The 19757-nt window shown below is 37.4% G+C and overlaps 1 protein-coding gene across 3 annotated transcripts; it reads right to left on the bottom strand.

Moving 5' to 3' along the window:
- Nucleotides 1–6948: 6948 nt before the first annotated feature.
- Nucleotides 6949–19335, bottom strand: LOC120420766 (endoplasmic reticulum mannosyl-oligosaccharide 1,2-alpha-mannosidase). Of its 3 annotated transcripts, XM_052710420.1 has the most exons (8): nucleotides 19118–19335; nucleotides 18661–18959; nucleotides 14192–14362; nucleotides 13706–14029; nucleotides 13157–13581; nucleotides 12997–13099; nucleotides 12751–12938; nucleotides 6949–10576 (listed from the first exon to the last, which is right to left on the bottom strand). In XM_052710420.1, exons 2-8 carry the CDS (start codon nucleotides 18754–18756, stop codon nucleotides 9928–9930), a joined length of 1956 nt encoding a protein of 651 aa, XP_052566380.1. In that variant the 5' UTR covers nucleotides 18757–18959; nucleotides 19118–19335; the 3' UTR covers nucleotides 6949–9927. The 3 variants fall into 3 exon arrangements, with proteins under 3 accessions (XP_052566380.1, XP_039439806.1, XP_039439802.1); XM_039583872.2 differs by having other exon boundaries at nucleotides 18661–19335; XM_039583868.2 differs by lacking the exon at nucleotides 13706–14029 and having other exon boundaries at nucleotides 18661–19333.
- Between the last annotated feature and the right edge of the window lie 422 nt (nucleotides 19336–19757).

A 19757-nucleotide genomic window follows, 5' to 3' on the forward strand; every position in this document is an offset into this window, starting at 1 on the left:
TAATTTAACCTTCAAAAATGAAGAAAACTGTGTATTTAAGCAAAAGTTTCTCTAAAACATGCAATAAATGCTTGTTGTTATCAACCTAAACGCATATTTTTTTCAATTATGAGTATAAATATAGCTGTTTTCATGTTAAAAGTACCAAAAATGCTGAAGCCGTAAAAATTTAAAATTAATCAAAACTATAGTTAATTGTACTTAACTGAAGCATCATAATTGCAGTTTAAAATGATATTTTATAAAAATAACTAAATAACAAAACATTTTTTTAAATAAATATGCGTGGTTTTATCAGCAACTGTAAACAAATCTATTATTCAGTTTCGGTCAACCATTTCTTTAATTAATATGGAAAAATTTGCATCAAGATTACTTTTTTTAATTATTTTTATGTTTATAGTGGGTTTTGAAACGTATTCTCTGATCTTTTTCGGAAATAAATGTGTTTAAATGTCTGTTAGGTTTTTTGTTGTTAAAAGCCAAATTTTTTCACAAAACATATTTGTTTATAATGAAAAGTGAGCAAAATCCATCTTTTATTCATTATATCTATCATTAGACCTACACCATGCATCAAAACATCAAATATCGGTTAAATTTGGTATAAAAATAACAGTTTGCCTATAGTGGACCCGGGTCCACAATCGGATTATGGACCCGGGTCCACTATAGGAAAAGGGGGTCCATAACAAGGCAAAAAAACTTTTTTTTCAAATGGCTATTTTTCTGCTCAAAAACAAATAACTGATGAAACAAATAGTCAAAATTGTTCAAAAGACTTCAAATTTCATTGTTTTGTACAAAGGGTTATGAAAAAGTGCTTAAAATACTGAAAATTTGTGAAAAATGTGCTTCGGCTCTACTAGGGGGTCCACTAATGGTTAAAATACCCTAACTCGTCAGGGTCAACTCGGATCGTTTTGCGGCCTTCGACAAAGTTGCTTGTCATGTTTGTTGCATAAGAATCACACACTTGACAATGATTCAACACATTTAACGTCACATTTTTGGCGGAACTTTGAAATTTTTGTTTTTCCCGTACATCTAAAATTTTCATTTTTCTTGTCACCCTGGTGCTATAATGAATATTTCAGTATTGTTATTTTTGATGATGGTTGCAATTGTTCCTTTTTAAAAAATAATTGTTGTGCATTTGACAAGTTCAAAATTATTGTTTTTTATGACTTTTCAAAATGTTGGGCATTATTGTTAATGTATAAAAAGTCACATGAAACAAGTAAAATCACAAGGATAAAAAAATAGAGTTTTTTCTCCAATGCATTTGAAAATCTAAATAAGATTGATTTAGCACTGAGTCATTCTCTAGGTTTTTGCATATCGATTTTTTTGTACTTTTTTGAATCAAACTTTGTCCAAACTTTTTTTTTACAGAAAATTAGAGAGAAACGTCCGAGCCGAACCAGCGTTTATGGCTGAAAGGCTCGTTAATAAAAACAATTAACTATCTATAAAGAAAAGAGAAGAAAATTAAAAAGGCTGCATCTCAGCGATCAGCAGTTCAATCAACAAAGTAAAAAAATGTATGAACCTAATCTTCTCAGAAATATGTTTTGCAGGGGTGAATTACCACCGTAAGGTGGTCCAAAAAATGGCAATTTTCGTCGATTTTCACAAAAACCACTTTTTCGAAAAATCATAACGCCATTTCAACCGTTTCTAGCTGTCGTATACGCAAATGAAAGGGGTTTTGATTGTTTATGTCCAAATAGGCCAAGGTTTCTCCAAACAAACTTGTGAGCTATCCATTCTGCTATGAAAACGATTTAAAACCCGTAACTGAAGAGGGCATTTTCTGATCGATTTGGTTGTGTGGCAAAGTTGTACGTTATGATTATGACTTATCAGAAAAAATTGGGATCTTTATTTATTTTAATTCAACACTCGATTTGACAAATGTTACCGTCTTCCATTTTTTCGCATCGATTTTTTCACAAAAACTGAATCAAAAGAGTGGCAATATTAATAATTTTAATTTCTTTAATGGTCTCAGTCAGCATCAATGTATTATGGCCAATTTGAAGATAACTAACGAGATGATTCGATCGTAGCAATCGGTGCGCGCGGGCGCGATAAGTTTTTGCTGCGTCAAGTTTTTGCGTTTTTCTTCAACTTTAAGATTTCGGTGGAATTTCACGGTTATTTTTAGTTTCAAACCGAGTGTTACAAAGAAAGGGTTATTTTGTGAGAGTGGTGTCCTAAACGTGTGAGTCGGTGGTTTTTAGAGTCAAAACGGAGGTTTTGGCATCTTTTCCGGGAGCATCGCCGAGCCCTGTTTTGCGACAAGATGGTCGTTTCTGCTGGTTTAAAAGTCATTCTGACGGTTTGTGAATGATCCGGAACTCTTTGTGCGTCAGGTGAAATTGAAGAAAGTTGCTTCATCCGCGCCGTGAGTGGAAATCCCAAACCTCCGGCCATTTTGTCGTCGTGTTCGAGACAAGATCATCAATCGGGTGAATGCCGGGTGAAGACTGATCGATCGGATCTCTAAGAAGACCCACCGGAAGCTGTCCAACATGCCAAAACTGATTGGTGCTGCCTGAAAAACAACACGAGAAACGGCGGGAACAGTGCCAGGAACAGAAGAGCAACTCAAGAATGAAGCTTTCGTGGATATTCAAAGATGGACTTGAAAAAACTTGGACTGCAAGAATAAAATGCCCATCTGGATGCGAAGAATTCGTAATTTGGTGAGAGCTTTCCTTTTTATTACAAAAGAACACTTTCATTTACACATACATATTGACAATTCATTAAAGACAACCAAGCCAACCTTATTATATACGCGGTAGGGTGTTCCCTTGGTCGTTCGCTGTGAGTTGTGGATTGCCTGCTTCTCTAATGAAGGTTCGACTGAGGGGGCATGCTTATTAATTTCTCGTCGCTCCATACCCTCAGTGACGTGATGGGAGCAAGGGCATCTATGCGAAGTGTCCCTACACCCGCTACAAATTTCCGGCGCTTGGGAAGGGAAGCGGGAAACCATTTTGATCTATGCGCCGGTATTTGTAGCATTAAAATTCGTGCAAAAAAACTTATGCATGTGGGTGTACAGATTACGGAGTAAAAGATGATCGAATTGTTCACCTAGCGCTCACATGTGTTTCAGGACCAAGTTGCCTGCGGGTATGGGGATCATACATACATACATACATACATTTGAAGATAACTAACGAGATAATTTGAAACAAAACAGATTTGACAAATTTTACCTTCTTCATTTTTTCGCAAAAACTTATTTAAAAAAAATATATTTAAAATTTCTTTAATGATCGCATTTAACATAAAAGTGTTAAGGCCAATTTGGAGATAACTAATGAGATAATTCAAAACAGATAAAAAAAAATAATCAAGCGATCGTCCACATTTTTAAGTTAAGGTTGTACAGTTAAAAAAATGAAATTGTATATAAGTTTTCCGTAACATACACAATTATATAGTTAAAAAAAACGTTCCCACCCTCGTCTGCCTAAGAGCCTAAATAAAGTCATAAAATCCTTCCTTCCAAGATGGACGAGAGCTAATCATAAACAGATTTTCCGAAGAAAAATATCCTCCACGTACAAGTTGAGCCTACCAGCCAGCGTGCCATAAGTGCATATTAATTAGGGAATAAAATCGAACATTAAAACGCGCTTAAGTGTCATCCAGTTCCCGTGTGTCATAAAGTCAAGAGAGCAAACACGACTGGGACGCGCATTTACCCCGTTTTTTTTCAACCCGCCGTGACAAACCCAAAACAGCTCATAGATCACCAACCGTCGCCGTTGTTTTGTTACGTGAGCCGTTGGGCCCCTGAAAAGTGTGGGAAAACGATCAGCAGTGCTACCGTTGCTGGTATGCTTTGGGTTTCCTTTTCTTTGCCCAAATATGTTGCAACTGTTGGCATTCTTTCCAATTTGACTACCGCGCGCTGGTTGTGCTACTTCATAATTCCTTCAACGTGTCAGGACAGCGTTTGACGCTGATGGTGTTCTCACTCAGCTGAGGATTAACGCCGAGTTGATCTTTTGGGGATTTTTTTTTTCAGACCCTCGGAATGACTAATGGCATTTAAGGACTATTTTGACTAGGTGCGTTGACTTCTGTGTGGGAGCAGGTTGATGGAGGAATCACAGTATGTTTTCCCTCAAGTTAGTTGTTTAATCAGATACCATCCTTTTCAATACTTGCATAGTTTTTTTCAATCTCACAACATGTAATTTACAATTAAGTTATATCAGCAATTTTAAAACCACGGAGAAAACATTTATGATTTTTACAAAATAAGGCTGCTCAAAATTACAAATGCATAAGATTGACGAAAAAAGCATCAAAAACAGAGTCTTTAGCCCAAATTTTAGTTCATTTGGCTTGCCTTAAACAGGATCAAGTTTTAATGAGAACATATTCTGAGCTTTGGAACATTGCTAGCATACCAAAATTTGGTATTGAAATGGTTTTATTTTTTGGTATTCTTTCGCCCTTGGAATACCATGGTTTCGAATTTATGTGGTCTTCCAACGTCCACACACATTTAGTATGTATTTTTAAGTATGAGTTCATGATATTTTACTGCTTAGGGAAAATCCAAAATTTGTTGAAAATGGGTGTTACACGTCATACCAAATGACAAACGTTAACAGTACTTTTACCATTTTTTGCTTCATAAGTTCACACATTTTTTTTATGAACTTAGCATTTTTTGTAAATGAAAAGAATTCAAATTTGTGCAAATTTGGCCATTTTGAATCAGTATTTATGTGATTTTTAGGGTATTTGTCCCTATTTTGGGCCTACTAAGCAGATCGCACTTTTAATTTGATGTTTTCTCAAAGGATGCTGTAGGATGAAAGCCGTGACGCTGAGTGTCAACAAGCGGTAAGCAAAAGTGGTGAAAATTTTGGACCTAATGTGCAACTAGTAATTTTCCACGAAAAATTTAACGAGTGATATGTTTATTCCGTTTTTTCCTATTTAAAAGGAAAAAGTGAATTATTTTTGCCCACCAAACTGAAGCTAATGACAGCAAGCATCTTTCCCAAGTGGCAGTTTCCTGCAAATTGACGGTGAAATGCACAATTTCGTCAAATTAAGTTTGGTAGTCAATATAGGTACTAGGCCCAAAATAGGGACAAATACCCTATGCTCGATTTTTTTTAAATTTAAGGGGTACATGTACAAAATCACAAAATTTTATATTACAGAATATTTGTTAAATCCACTCAAAAGATGATTATTAATCACTCCTGAAAATTTCATGAAGATAATTCATGATTAAACTGAGTTAGAGACGATTTTAAACTTAACATTTTGCCGTGCGCAAAGCGGGCTGTCAAACTTTGTTGCCGTTTTTCTCTAAACTGGGTGATTTACGGGTGCCACGATATCTCGAGATGGGATGGACCAAATTGGGTACTAAAGCCCTATGTAAATTTGTATGTACAACGGTAAAAAAACACGATTAAAAACCATTTCTGATCACTTTTTTTCATTTTAATGCAAAAACAAAATTTGACAAGACAACATTTTTTCGATGGATCAACTATGGACTCCTTGGAACGAGCTGTCAAGTAGGAGCTTTTCTGTCAAGAAGGACCGCGAGGTTAATTTTTCAAAATTGATTTAAAAATCCATTTTAAACTCTTTGTGGTCGTACAAAGGGTCATTGTACTCAGAAAGATAAGCTTTATCGCTGTAAACAATAATATCAGCAATCTAAGCTTCATTTTAGGACCCGATTGGCTGAAACTTGAGGTGAAGACTCTCAAGATGTATCCCGTGTGCATGACGAAGCCCAATTTTTAAAAATAGCTTTTTAAAAAAAATACAAAAATCAAAAACTAACGGTTTTTTATATGAAAAACACAAAAATATTTTTATCTTTTTTTCAATAAAATAATTGATAATCGGGCTTCGTCATGCACACGGAATCGGTTTACCAAGTCTTCACCAAAATTTTGAGCCGATTTGGTCAAGACAGGGTTGAGATATCGTGGCACCCATTTTTTGAAACTGCTAACTTGAAATTGCTATATCTCGGCAACGATGCAACCAAATATCTTCAAATTAGTTTTGAAAGTAGGTGAAAATGTATATTTTAATGCCATGAAAAAACAATTAAAAAAAAGTTGATGTGTGTGTACGAACCTCTAACTTTTTTGCCGATATACATTTATGTAACCCCTTAATCATGCATGATTAAGTGTTTTAAAGATTAACAAAATTTTGCATTTAAGCTTTCTTGTACCATGGCTGCTGAAATTTCTTACAAAATATTACAAAAAATATTTTGTTATCGATTTTCTTAAGATGTAGAGTAACAGCCCAAACCGATACTTCATAAATTTCCTTAAAACCTGTCACATGTCCACCGATTTTCAACACTTTTCAACCGATATCCTACCCTGGCTCGGATCCCACGCTCGCCACCGAGCAACCAAAATTTATTGAACCAACAAAAAAAAATAAAGGAGATCCCAAAAATCTGTAGCATATCCTTTTCGGCAAGGCGTAAAACCTCCTCGAGTAAACACACGCACATCCTTTTTCGACACTTGCCACACATGTTCCGTGGCGGCGATGATCCTCGGATGTCATCAAAGTGCCATTTAGAGATTTCGGTTGCTCAACGCGACGACGACTTCAGGAGATAATTAATATTATTTTAATGTTTCGAAATTGCCCCCGGAATGCGTCGGTTATTGGTAATAAAAAAAAAGATGAGCGAGAAGACGTTACGTCAAAGTGGAAATGAGCGTGACGAAAGCCAGGAGAAAGTTTGGTGAGGCGCAGAAAAAAGTGATACAGAGTCGTGGGAAAGTCAAGTATTAGTCCTAGTTGGATCACGAAGTTTTTTTTTTTATGGAAAGGAAAAATACCATAAACATTCTGCAGCAATTTACGGAAATTCGGAGCATCTGGAAGAAAAACGAGCTTTTTTCTGTAAAAAAAGACAATTGGTTGACTTTTTTTTATTTATAATATCAAATAACTTACATCGCTAGGAAATTCATCGTAACTTTTTACTTTCTAACTTTACTCTCTCGATAATTTTCGAACCTCGTCAAATTCGCGTGTTACGCTACTGTCGTTAGGCTGTTGCTGCTGCTGCTGCTTTCTTCCGGTCTCGGAGACTAGAGTGTGAATATTTTGTAAATTTAAAACTTGTACGCGCTCTCACATTACACTTTCACGCGATTGTACGAATTAAAAAGAATAAGAAAGTTGGTGATTTTTTTACATCTTCTATTTTTATCTTCTATTAAAATAGTTTAGAATAATAAATTAGATATAAAAACAGCTAGATTTAGCAACATTCTACAGGAGAAAATATTTTACAAAAAGTGGGATTGACGGGGTTTCCAAATTTAGGTAGACTTCGTGGAACTATTCTAACAATGAATTGTCTAACTATCGACCAATTAGGTTGCTCTCTATAGGATCGCGAGGGTGTTGTTGTTGTGCTGGAAAAGGTTGGGCTGTTTGAAATCGGAAAGCAATCTAGCCAAACTGTGTCTCTATACTAAAACTAACAAAATTGAGAAAATTTCCTCAAAGAAATTCGCAATTTTACAAAAATGGATGGACCCTAATCCGATATCAATTGTCAAAAGGGCGTAACTCAAAACTGTATTTCCGATGAAAACATTGGAAATTTCAACAGTGTGTTGTTTATATCAATTTCAAACAAATATTTTTATTAAAACATTACATTAAAATAAGTCTGTCAATTCATCTAGTAAAAAAAAAATCTTTTTGTTTGGATGAAAATTTATCCTATATTAAAACGAAGTTGCACCCTGCAAAAATCAATTTTTTATTTGACTTTCTATCTCTAAGAATTGAATTTTTCAAATACACTTCTAATTTTTTTTTTAAACAGCTCCAATAAAAGATTTTTTTTTATTTTTGCTTTGTGTGTGATTTTTAGTACCCCTGACTCAAGGCGGTTAAAAAAAACACCCAAAAAGCAAAAAAAAATGTTTTTTAACTTTTCAAAAAAAAAACTCTAGACTTGATTATCTATTTGTTTAATATGTTTCAAGGGATGAAAAATGTATCACTTCACTATTTTTCAAGTGATGGAATCTTAAATACTCTTCTGCATGGTTGTAAAAGTATCAAACTATCATTTCTCAGGGACTACATTTATCATGTTCGAAATCTCATCTTCCAATTTTCTGTTGCGAAATACTTAGCAAAAAGAATTATCCGTCTCTACCTCAAGTTTAAACTCTCTCGCGTGATATTCTTTTCGTCTCTCTCATTCTCGCATTCACAATCATCCTCCCTCAACAGGCGTAGCCAGAAAATCCGCCGAAAAACAAAATCTGCCAACGCAGTTTAACGGGACGTAATCCGTGTTCATTTCCCAATCCCTTTCTCGCGTTCTTTCATTGCGGTTTTCGGAGAAAACAAAAGAATCTTTGGCGAGTGTTCGTGAACTAGGAAAAGAGAAGGAGTGATAGAAAAAATATTCTTTGCTGGCAAGCACGAGATACAAAAAGAGAACTCACAAGCTGTAGTGGAGGTCGCTATATCCGCTGATATTTTGGAGCAGGAATCATCGAATGATATTTTTTTCTATCACTCATTTACAACACTGTTCTTCTGTAAAATTTTCAGTTCTTTAAAAACGACTTTGTTATTTAAAAAAAAAACAGAAATTGTTCCATAAGCTTCGTATTTAACATTGTAAATCGGACCAAAAACTTAATTTTGAAAAGTATTTATCTGCATAGAAAACCTATAATACAGAGGCAGGAAGTAATGAAAAAATATTCTAGAATTAGCTACGATGTTTTTGACAAAACAACAGACTTTTCAAGAAATTTTCTCAGCCTTCGAAATTAATTGCAAAACATTTCACTTTTATCGTAACCTCAAAGTGCCTTTAACGTCCCACTTTTTGAAAAAATAGATAAGTGATTATGTAACAAACATGACCAGAATGACAAAGAACTTTGAAAGATAATAAACATTAAAAAAAAGTCCGTTTATGCCAAATCTGAAACCGCTTTTCTCGAAGTTTTGATGTTGAATCAAGAAATTGCTAAAATTCGATTGTTTTTGCACTGTCTAAAAATCCTCATGGATGGCTTCCGGTTATTCCGAGTTGGTTATCAAGATATAAATTTTCATTTTCATGAATCCGATAGCCATATTGCATAAACTCGCATGATTCCGTAAATGTCCACCGTTCGGAATATCCCTGAGGGCACCATGCTATTCCAGATTGTAACTTGATAATTTTGAATAGCGACTTATGGGATCCCCAAACGGATCGAATGAGACCAAAACGGTCAAAATTCGTTCAAGAAAAAAACATATTTAAAAAAAATTAATTGTAGGTATTTTAGAAACATTTAGTGATAAAAATCAAATGAAAAAGGATATGAGTAACACAAATGAACACAAGATGGATTGTGCCTTTCCTCCAAATGAAATCATTTAATTTTCCGAATTTGCAATTTTCCTTTCGAAGATACGGAAATTGCCGCCCGTTTTGGACCACGATAACATTTTTGAACAACTCAACAATCTCCAAACAGCCCAATCCCGTGCTAATTTAATACGAACCCCTTTTCATCCAGAAAAGGGATCCCAATTAGGTTTTACGCCGACTCGATTTGGAGGTTAGAAAGGAGTGCACTGTTTACATGGACTTAGCACAGTTCAATGCGGTCGTCGATTTTGTTCGGGGAAATTTGTCGACAATCGACGAAGACCATGTAAACAGTGCACACGAGCTGTCAAATGAAGTCACGGTGTAAAACCTAATACAACGACGTTGAAGACACTGCTTACACCTACACACATAAAACAGCGAACATTTAGTGGAATTTACAAGTATTCTCTAAAATCTACCACCGTTGCACCGTCACTCACTCACTCCCATCTCACAGTCTTCTTGGTCGCCGTCATTCAGTTGTCCCGCACCGGGAGCGGGTGCGCCTCCGAGTTGAACACGTACTTGTCCAGGTCGATCTCGTTCCGATCGTCGCTAAACAGCAGGTAAAAGTACTTGAGCGTTTCGCCCAGCCAGAAGCTCTCCATCATGTCGCGGGGCCGGGTGTTGAGCGGGTTCTTGACGTTGCCGATCGAGGTGTAGCCGTTCTTCACCTTGGTGTACTTGTTGAACGCCTCGAAGATGGTCCAGCCCATGTCCTGGTAGGTTTTGTTGCCGGTGATGGCGTAGAAGTAGTAGAGACTCTCGACGAACTCGGGCCGTAGGAGGTTGTGGGCGTCGTTCGTTTTGACGTAGATGTCGCTCTCGGACTCGCCGTTCAGGTTGAAGTAGGAGATCTCGGGGGCGAGCTGGGTGGGCTGCTTCATGTACGTTTGGTAGCACGTTTCGAGCAGGTCGTTGGCCAGCTTGAGGTGGGATTTGGGCATGCCGTTTTTGTGACCGAGCAGGAGGGTTCCCGGGAGGTAGCAGGTGAGGTGGTCCATTTTGGGCTTGAAGTCCTTGCCGTTGATCAGCTCGCCGATGTAGAGGTGCTTCTCGTTCGGGGTGGTTTTGACGAGCTGGTTCAGGACGCCACGGATCGCCGTTTGGTAGTCGTCGATTAGGCTGCAAAGATGATCGTTGATTGAGGTTTTTACATCTGAGCAATTCTCTACGAAATCGGTCTTTTTTCTTCAATTTTAATTTTTGTATTTTTTAATCCGACTGAAACTTTTTTGGTGCCTTCGGTATGCCCAAAGAAGCCATTTTGCATGATTAGTTTGTCCATATAATTTTCCATACAAATTTGGCAGCTGTCCAATGGACAGTGTCCATACAAAAATGATGTACGAAAATTCAAAAAATTGTATCTTTTGAAGGAATTTTTTGATCGATTTGGTGTCTTGGGCAAAGTTGTAGGTATGGATACGGACTACACTGGAAAAAAAATGATACACGGTAAAAAAAAATTTGGCTTTTGTGTCGCTATTCGTATGGAGTGAGTGAATGTGGTAATCGAATAATAGCATCATTGGTGCGCTGGAAGTGTGGACGCGAAGTCGTGATTATTCAGGTTAATTTTTTGGTGTGCTTTTGTGTCGCTATTCGTATGGAGTGAGTGATTGTGGTAATCGAATAATAGCATCATTGGTGCGCTGGAAGTGGGGTCGCGAAGTCGTGATTATTCAGGTTATTTTTTTTTTGTGTGCTTTTGTGTCGCTATTCGTATGGGGTGAGTGATTGTGGTAATCGAATAATAGCATGACTTACTGAATAGTTTGTGTCTTGAGCGTATTTTTCGTTGAGTAATTGGTGTTTTTGTGATTTTTTTGTGTGATCTTAATCAATTGTTTTGTGATTTTCAAAGCCCTTCCTATATCATCGTTGATCGGAAGGCACGGCGTCGGGTAAATTGTGTATAATTTTACGAATAAGGTTTTATTTTTTATGGTGAAAAAGCCATTTCTATATAATGATCGAAAGACGCACTGACATTTTGGATTAATTAATAGTGGAGTGAAATAATTGTGTGTGAGTGACTTTGTTTGTTAACCAGAAAGACCTTCCCAAAGCATCGTTGCTCGGAAGGCTCGCCGACGGGTTTGTTATGAAAGTCCTCCCCATAGCATCGTAGCTCGGGAGGCATCGAAAAGCCAATACCTTATCCTACTAACCCAAAAAAATAATAATCATGTGATGCTTGAAGGAGATGCTGTGGATTCAACGGTCTCAAGCGGTATCGACAAGTATATAGCGAAAAACTGTGTGCTTGATGAGTCTGCAACTTCAAGACTAACATTTTAAAAGGGCGTAATATTGAATGTTTGGCCCTTTTGAAATGTTAGTCTGGATTTGAAAATTTTGAAAATATTGTTTTAGAAAAGATCGGAAAATTTCACAAATGTTTCATATTTTAACATTGAAAATCGGACCATTAGTTGCTGAGATATCGACATTGAAAAATGATGGGCTGTTTGGGTGAGTAAGAAAACATCAATTTTCCTGTTTTTAAACTTTTGCATTGCAATATCTCAACAACTAAAGGTCGTATCAACAAAGTCCGAAGAAGCAAAATATAGAGAATTTTCTCAGCCTTTCAAAAATATTTTTTTCAAAAGTGGGCGAACATGTGCACTAATTTTAAAAAATGAAAAACTGCGACTATTTTCAAAAAAGTCACCTAAATAAGGATTTAACTTGAAAACGGTGCACTTTATTAAAATTTCACTAAAGTACTTTTTGATTGCAAATTTGATTTTACATCGAAAAATGAAGTTGAAAAATTTTTGCGACCAAAATTTTTATTTTTTTTTAAATTGGTATTGATTAAAAAATTCATAACTCGGTCAATGATTTTTTGCACAAACTGGAAATTTCTGAAAAGTTGGCATTTTATGTCCTCCAAACATATCAAAAAAAATAATTAAAAATAGTGTTTTTTTGCGCAAATCAAGTTATAGTGATAAAAAGTTAAATAAAAAAATCACCAAATTTTTTTTACCGTGTATCATTTTTTTCCAGTGTGGTCCGTATCCATACCTACAACTTTGCCGAAAACACCAAATCGATCAAAAAGTTCCTTCAAAAGATACAGATTTTTGAATTTTCGTGCATCATTTTTGTATGGACAGCTGCCGAATTTGTATGGAAAATTATATGGACAAACTAATGATGCAAAATGGCTTCATTGGGCATACCGAAGGCACCAAAAAAGTTTCAGTCGGCTTAAAAAATACAAAAAAAAAATCGAATGACCGAAATCCTAGAGAACTGCTCATCTTTAAAACAATTATACTCACAAGTCATCGTTCTTCTTGCCCGTCTGCAGCCACTGCTTCAGTAGGTACTCGTAGTATGAGTCCGCTCTCGCTCCCAGCGAAATGGTGGCAAAGTTTCTAAACTGCCCCGTGTTGGCATTGATGAAAATTGGCACCAGTCCTTCGTTCTTCTCCAGTTCGTGGACCTTAACGTTCACTTTGTGGGCAGCCTAAAAAATTACACTTTTGTAAAAATTCGTCTTTTTTGAAAATTTACGTCAAACTCACATTTTCAAACACTGGATTCATTGCCGTTCGCGAAAGATCGCGAAACTCGAGCTGCAGCGTCGTTACCTCACTGGTCGAGCTATCCGGGGACCACTTGGGAGGTCTGAATGAAAAGTTACGATTAAAGATTTAAAAGAGTTGATCAGTTAAGTTATCTCACCTGGCCTTCATGGTTTCAATGTTCACATCCGAGTACGGAATCCCCGACGGAGAGTCAAAACACGGCAGCAAACGTTGTCCCAAGTCCAACGCCTTATCCAGGAACATCTTATCCCCGGACAAATGGTACGTACTCAACAGTCCTCCCAACACGCGAATCGTCACCTCAAACAAATTCACGTCCCGATTGACGTCAAACCGCAAATACTGATCGATCCAGTTACGAGCTTCGTCAAACTCCTCCTGCAGATCCATAATGTACATCGTGTCCAACGAATCAACGATTGTCAGCCCCAACCCGAACCAGTCCGAGTAGCTCATCGAGATCGGCTTGAGGTTGTCGTGACCCCACGCGTACTCCTTATAACCTCTCCACGAGTGCAGGAAGGCGTCGATCACGGCCCGTTGCCGATCATTCGTCGGACCCTACCAAACAGAAATGTATCAACGATCACCCCTCCATCCAAAATCCCTCTCACCACAAAAAAAAACTAACAAAGGACAAACAAAAGCAACCAAACGAGCGCGCCCCCAACCCAAAAGCCTTTACCTTGAAATCCTTCGCATCACCACTCTTCCGGTTCTCCTCCAGCACGTTCTCCTCATTCTCCACCACCTCCTTGGGTTCGCTATGCACGATCTGCAGCGTGGCCGCCCCATCCTCACCAACGCCTACTTCACCACCCCCTCCGACTCCTTCCGGTTCGTCCAGCTTGGGCTCCTCCAGCAACTGCTGGTTGGCCATGGCCGGCGGCTCATCGATTATGTTCTTGCCACCGGCCAGATTGACCTCCTTCACCTCGGCATCCGTCGACCGGAAGGACCGCTCCAGGATACCACCTACGCCGACCTTTTCCAGATTCAGGTGCTGGTGCTGGTAAAAGTTAGTCGATAAAAAAAAATACGGGAAAATTGGAAGAAACGGTTGTGCACGAAACGTGAGTTTTTTAGGTGGCAAAAAGCTCGTGAAATATCGCGTGACAAAAGAACAACTTCTAAAATACACCAACACAAAAAATAATGGAGAAGAACTCACCCGATCCTTGAACGGGGCAATCTGGATGTGCTCGAGGGGACGATCGACGCGCAAATCGCTGGGGCTCGTTCCATCATCATCGTACGGAATCAAAAAGAACAGGAAAATGCAAATGCCGGCCAGCACGATCCAGACCAGGTTCTTCTGGAAGCGGGACAGTTGGTTCCAGTGCTGGAAATGCGATAATCTTTGTCAATTGTACTGCCACGGTGATTTTTTGATGGAACCTTAAGATAAAAAAAATGGATCCTCACAATTACATAGTTTTGGTTTTGGTAAAATCAAAATGTTCAACCTGCAAATGATAGGGTTAGCAGATATTCAATCATATAGTATCATTTGAAAGGCCTATTAACTATCCAACAAACGATGGATCGCATTATCGATCCGGATATTGCTTTTATCGAAATATCTGTGATCCGATCTCCAGAAAGTGTATGAATAACACTTAAGTGCTCATAACTTTTGATAGGGTTATCAGATCTTCGATGTTTAAGGCTCATTTGTAAGGTCTTTCAATTATCTAACTAACGATGGGTCGCATGATGGTCGTTGTAAAGGTCTCTAGAATACTTTTCTAAAAATGTATAATATGACGGGTTTTCTTACAAAACCACCCTTTTTACGATCTTCCGGACTTCCCTCAAAGTGGGTTTTTTAGCATAACTTTAAAAGTAATTTACTAAACATGGTGATTTTAAATAGAGACTTATGAGACTTCAAGACGGATCGAATGAGACTAAAACGATCAAAATCCGTTAAGTCAATCCGGAGATAATCGAGTTTCTATTTTTTGTCCACCCACCCACACAGACATTTGCTCCGAACATGATTCTGAGTCGATAGGTATACGTTAAGGTGGGTCTACGAGGTTGAATTAAGAAGTCCATTTTTCGAGTGATTTTATAGCCTTTCCTCAGTATGGTGAGGAAGGCAAAAATCGGTAGGTCTGAAACCTTCTCGTCATTTTGCGGGGTCTTCAAAAAACATAATTTTGGAATTTTGAAGAAAGTCGCTTTTAATTTAGAAATTGCAAATATCTCACCTTGAATTGAACAAAAACTGGTATTATTATTGGACACATTTTCCAGCGAATAAAACGACACGTTTTGGCAGGTAGGTCTTACATTTTAATTATTTACTCATTGTTTTATTGGTCCAATCATCAATAGCAGCTGGATTAACAGTTAGAAATGTTTCTAATAACTATAACATGAGTTATTAAATTTTAAGAAACCAAAGAAGGTCGAAATTTCGCTATTTCTTACTCCGTTGCAACGTCACGGAGTAATCGATGTGGCAAACGAAAATTTCAACTTAAAATTAGTTTCCCATAGTCACTACTTGTAGAAAATTTAATTTCCAATCAGAATCTGTAATAACATTTTAGTTTGGGACAATTTTTTTTCTGCTGTTCATAAAGCTTTGGAGCTGCGTAATAACCCTGAAAGTTGGATTATTTCAAAGAAAGTAGGTATAAAGTGATTGTGGGATTGAAAACTTAATTTTTGGTCAAATATGTCATTTAGGGTTTTATTCTTCCACCCCTTATCCCTTGTGTTTATATATCAACCCCTTATGTTTATTTATCAAAAAAATTGTAATTTTCTGCTCTACAACTTTGTAGAAAATTATTGCACTGTTTAGAAGTAATTTGAAGAAGCAAAAAGAAAACTCTATATGGAATAAGACCTATTTACATTATTGCAGATCCGAAAATTACGTTTAATTATCAATTTGAAGTGACTCTCGATTTTTTTACAGTTGAGTAACGGGAAAAAGCAGTAATTTTAAAACATTTTTTTTTTTACTTTTTTGATGGTATAAAGTTTTTTTTAATATTGAGAACGCTATGAAATCGGGTTGCTATTTTACATAAAAGTTTCTTTGATACCAAATTTATATTTTTGTTTTCGAGCTGGAAAACATTGAAAAACGTTGCTTTGTAAAAATCCGTAGGAGTTGAAGGGATTCTAACGGCACTCATTTTACCTCAATAATTCCAATTTTTTCACTAAAATTATGTTACAAATCAAACAAAAACGACTTACACCTTAAAATATTACCCCAACAAATTGTTTTTAATTTTATCGCTATGCAGATTCCCGGAAAATTCACCAACAATGACTGAATGCTGTTTTACATTGTGGCAAATGGGCAGTATACATGATTGCTGAGTGTCGCAGGACTCTCGCCCTTTGCTATTAGTAAGTATCCAGCAAAGCAAAGGGTATAGCATGCATTTGATACTGTCAACTCCCATTCGGCTGTGTTCTCGTCGCTGTCATGTTGTAAACTGGAGCCGAGGGAGGTCCTGTTGTGAATTCTAGTTGGAGGTGGTCCGAAGATCATTGAAGAAGGTAGAATTCGCCATCACCCAAGACACGAAGGCACGAAGGATAGACCATGTCTTGGAGGGTGAAAGGATGATAGGATTTAGTGATAATACCACAATTTAATATTTGTCTTTCTCTCTTATTTCAGACAAAATGTCCAAGGTGTTGCAGAAATCTTCCACTATACAGAACAGGGTCTTCCTTCTATCATTTCCTATATTCTGAAAAAGGTGGTGCCCCGAATGTGGACATATAGTTTATCACATTTACTCCATACGGTGTGAACGTGACATGCTGTATGTTTGCTCTTGGTGCATAGGCTATTTTCAAAAACAAGCTAGATTTTTCCTATTCTTTTAAGATAAAATTTAGTAAAATCTATCCATCTATTTATTTTTCTATTGCTATAACTTGTCTCTAACCCCATAAACTTTCACTACTCAATTATTCTAACTTGGAATCGCTAGACATTATTGTAGAAATGTAACTGCTGAAAATAATTTGGTAAGAAATTTGGGCATAACTGTTAATATGATTAAAGGTACGTTCAATCTGTTTTATTATATATGTTAACTATTCAAGTTTGTTTGTCTTGCCCCATATTTCACAACTTCAGTTGTTTTCTAGTAAACTTCTCGTTACAAGTAACTACCAACTCGTTACAAGTTGGTAGTTCTGTAGGTTTCTTTATTCTTTGTTTCTGTGTTAGTCTGTTATTCAATGTTCGATTTTATTTTACATTGTACTTATCCATTTTTTTCTCTTTTTCTCTTTCATGTACCTTGCGAGCATACGATGGCCGAAAAAGTCATTGTATCAGCCAACACACGTGTATTTTTCACAAAGCCGCGAAACAGAACAAGTATTTTTATAAGTGCGTGAATAACAATCGGTCGTTGAAGCTCAAAAAAAAGTGAGAATAATATCGCGCCGTGGTTCAGTGATAATAAGGCGAAGAAAGTAGACGACGATTCCGCATGAATAATATAGCGGAAATTATGTGTTAATTGCACAATGGATGAAGGTTTGAAGTTGACACTATCAAAAGGGAATGGTAAGATGCAATAGTAATATTGCTAGGTTTGATAGTGTCAAAAGGTAAGATCAAGGAATAAGGATTATATGAAACTATATTGTCATAATTATTGTATTCACTGAAATATCTATCCGCTTTCTACCCCCAATGTGTCCTGCACTGGGGGTGCCTGGGGTAACTTCGAGTTGACCTGGGCCGCCCGAGGAATTATGTCGTAGGTGGCTCGTGTACAGGTTCACTCACCTCTCCTCGCGGCAAGGTTTTCCGTAGGTCTACACTCGAACATGCAACATGGGACAGCATGAATCTTCAGCTGAAGCCGGACGAATGTATTCCGAAATTACAGAATTACAGAATGACTGAATGCTGTTTTACATTGAATTTTAATTTTTTTTTTATTTCTATATACAACCATTCGAAAAAATTAAAAAAAAATTGAACTGATGATATCCATTTTTTAATAACATCATGCGATTGGTAGTATACCCAGCCAGGTAGGAATAACAGGGATAATACCATTTCAATCACAAATCGGCGATTATCCCAAAAACTGTTTGAACTTTCTTATGGAATCGATACATGAATAATAGTTTGATAACAAGTTATGTTATTATAACAAAGTTAGTAATTGAATCTTCTTGTTCCATCGGTTTAGTAATAAAAAAACACTTGTTATTGATTGAATTTTTTGAATAAAATTCAATAACATTTTATGGTATTGGAAACAAAATTGAACATAAGAGGGTTAATTTACCATGAACCGTGAATAATCAATTTGCTCAGTTGCATGTGTATTGTGCTTATCACTATATAGGGTTGGGACTTGATTACCTGAAGTCCTCAAAATTCCACTGCACAGAGAAAAAATCCACTGCATGGATCAGTCAAATTAATCAATGCATGTAATCTGTCACATCTGATTTACTCTCATCTTAATTGACATGATTTATTATGAAACTTTTGAGTTCCTTATTTAACATGTAACATTTACTTTGTAACAATGTCGAAATAGTGGCAGCCCAAGTATAACAAATAGCTCTGAATTTACGGTAATTTGCCATTTCTATTATTCAAATGAACGAGAAAAAAAAACTCACCCTTCGCAAACTTTTCCTGCTGCCGCTGGCCGCTCCGGACGCCGTCTCGCCACTATTGATGCCAATCGCAATGTGTTCTTTTCTTAGATCCATCATCGTGGACCAGTGTATTCTTCCTTCTGCTGGTTCTTTTTCAAATATAGAACACCACAAAACCAGCTGGGCACAATTGCGATTAATTATTTACCACAGCTCTTTTCCGGTGTTTTGTGCTGCGCTGCTCTCAATTACAATTAAATTCTCTTCTTTTTCGCTTCCTATCTTTCTCAAGCACAATCGATTCGGTTCACCACCAACACCTGAAAGGCCATTGCATTGTTTTGAGCGAGGGGGCCTGGCCAAACAGTTGAGTAAACAATTGACAATTTTGCACTTTGCTCAACAAAATTTAAGCCACATCACAGCTTAAACTTCTGATACTAGCTGGTTCCACATTTATAAACTATTTTTACATTACAATGAATCTTCCTCGATGTCGTCGTCATTCGAAGCTTATCTCACGACCCACTAATCTTCAAGTGGTGCTTGCTTGTGAATTGTGTTTTGCAATCTTCCGTAAATTTCCGGTTCGATCCACGTCAGTCCGCCATCCAATCCAACTTCCAGAACTGGATGGTCCTGGAATTCCCCTCCCCGCAGCAGCCACACAATTCGTCAAAAAGCACTCAGGTGTCTTTAACTTTTTATTAGCAGCATAGCACTTAATCGAAGGTGGGTCTCGTGGCGCAGGGGTAGCGGCTTCGGCTGCCGATCCCGATGATGCTATGAGACGCGGGTTCGATTCCCGCCTTATCCACTGAGCTTCTATCGGATGGTGAAGTAAAACGTCGGTCCCGGTTTCTCCTGTCTCGTCAGAGGCGCTGGAGCAGAAATCCCACGTTAGAGGAAGGCCATGCCCCGGGGGGCGTAGTGCCAATAGTTTCGTTTTTCACTTAATCGAAGAAGGGGGAAAAAAAATCTGGGCCTCGCGACGACTGAGACGGTGCTGGCCAGGTGAATCTTTTCTTTATGCTCGCGGACTAGCTGGTGCTGCTGGCCTGGGGGTGGAGGGAGGAAGTGTTGACAGTTAGAACTGCAAAAAAAAAAACGTACACATA

The sequence above is a fragment of the Culex pipiens genome, chromosome 1 (assembly GCF_016801865.2).
Source record: "Culex pipiens pallens isolate TS chromosome 1, TS_CPP_V2, whole genome shotgun sequence".
Taxonomy (NCBI): domain Eukaryota; kingdom Metazoa; phylum Arthropoda; class Insecta; order Diptera; family Culicidae; genus Culex; species Culex pipiens.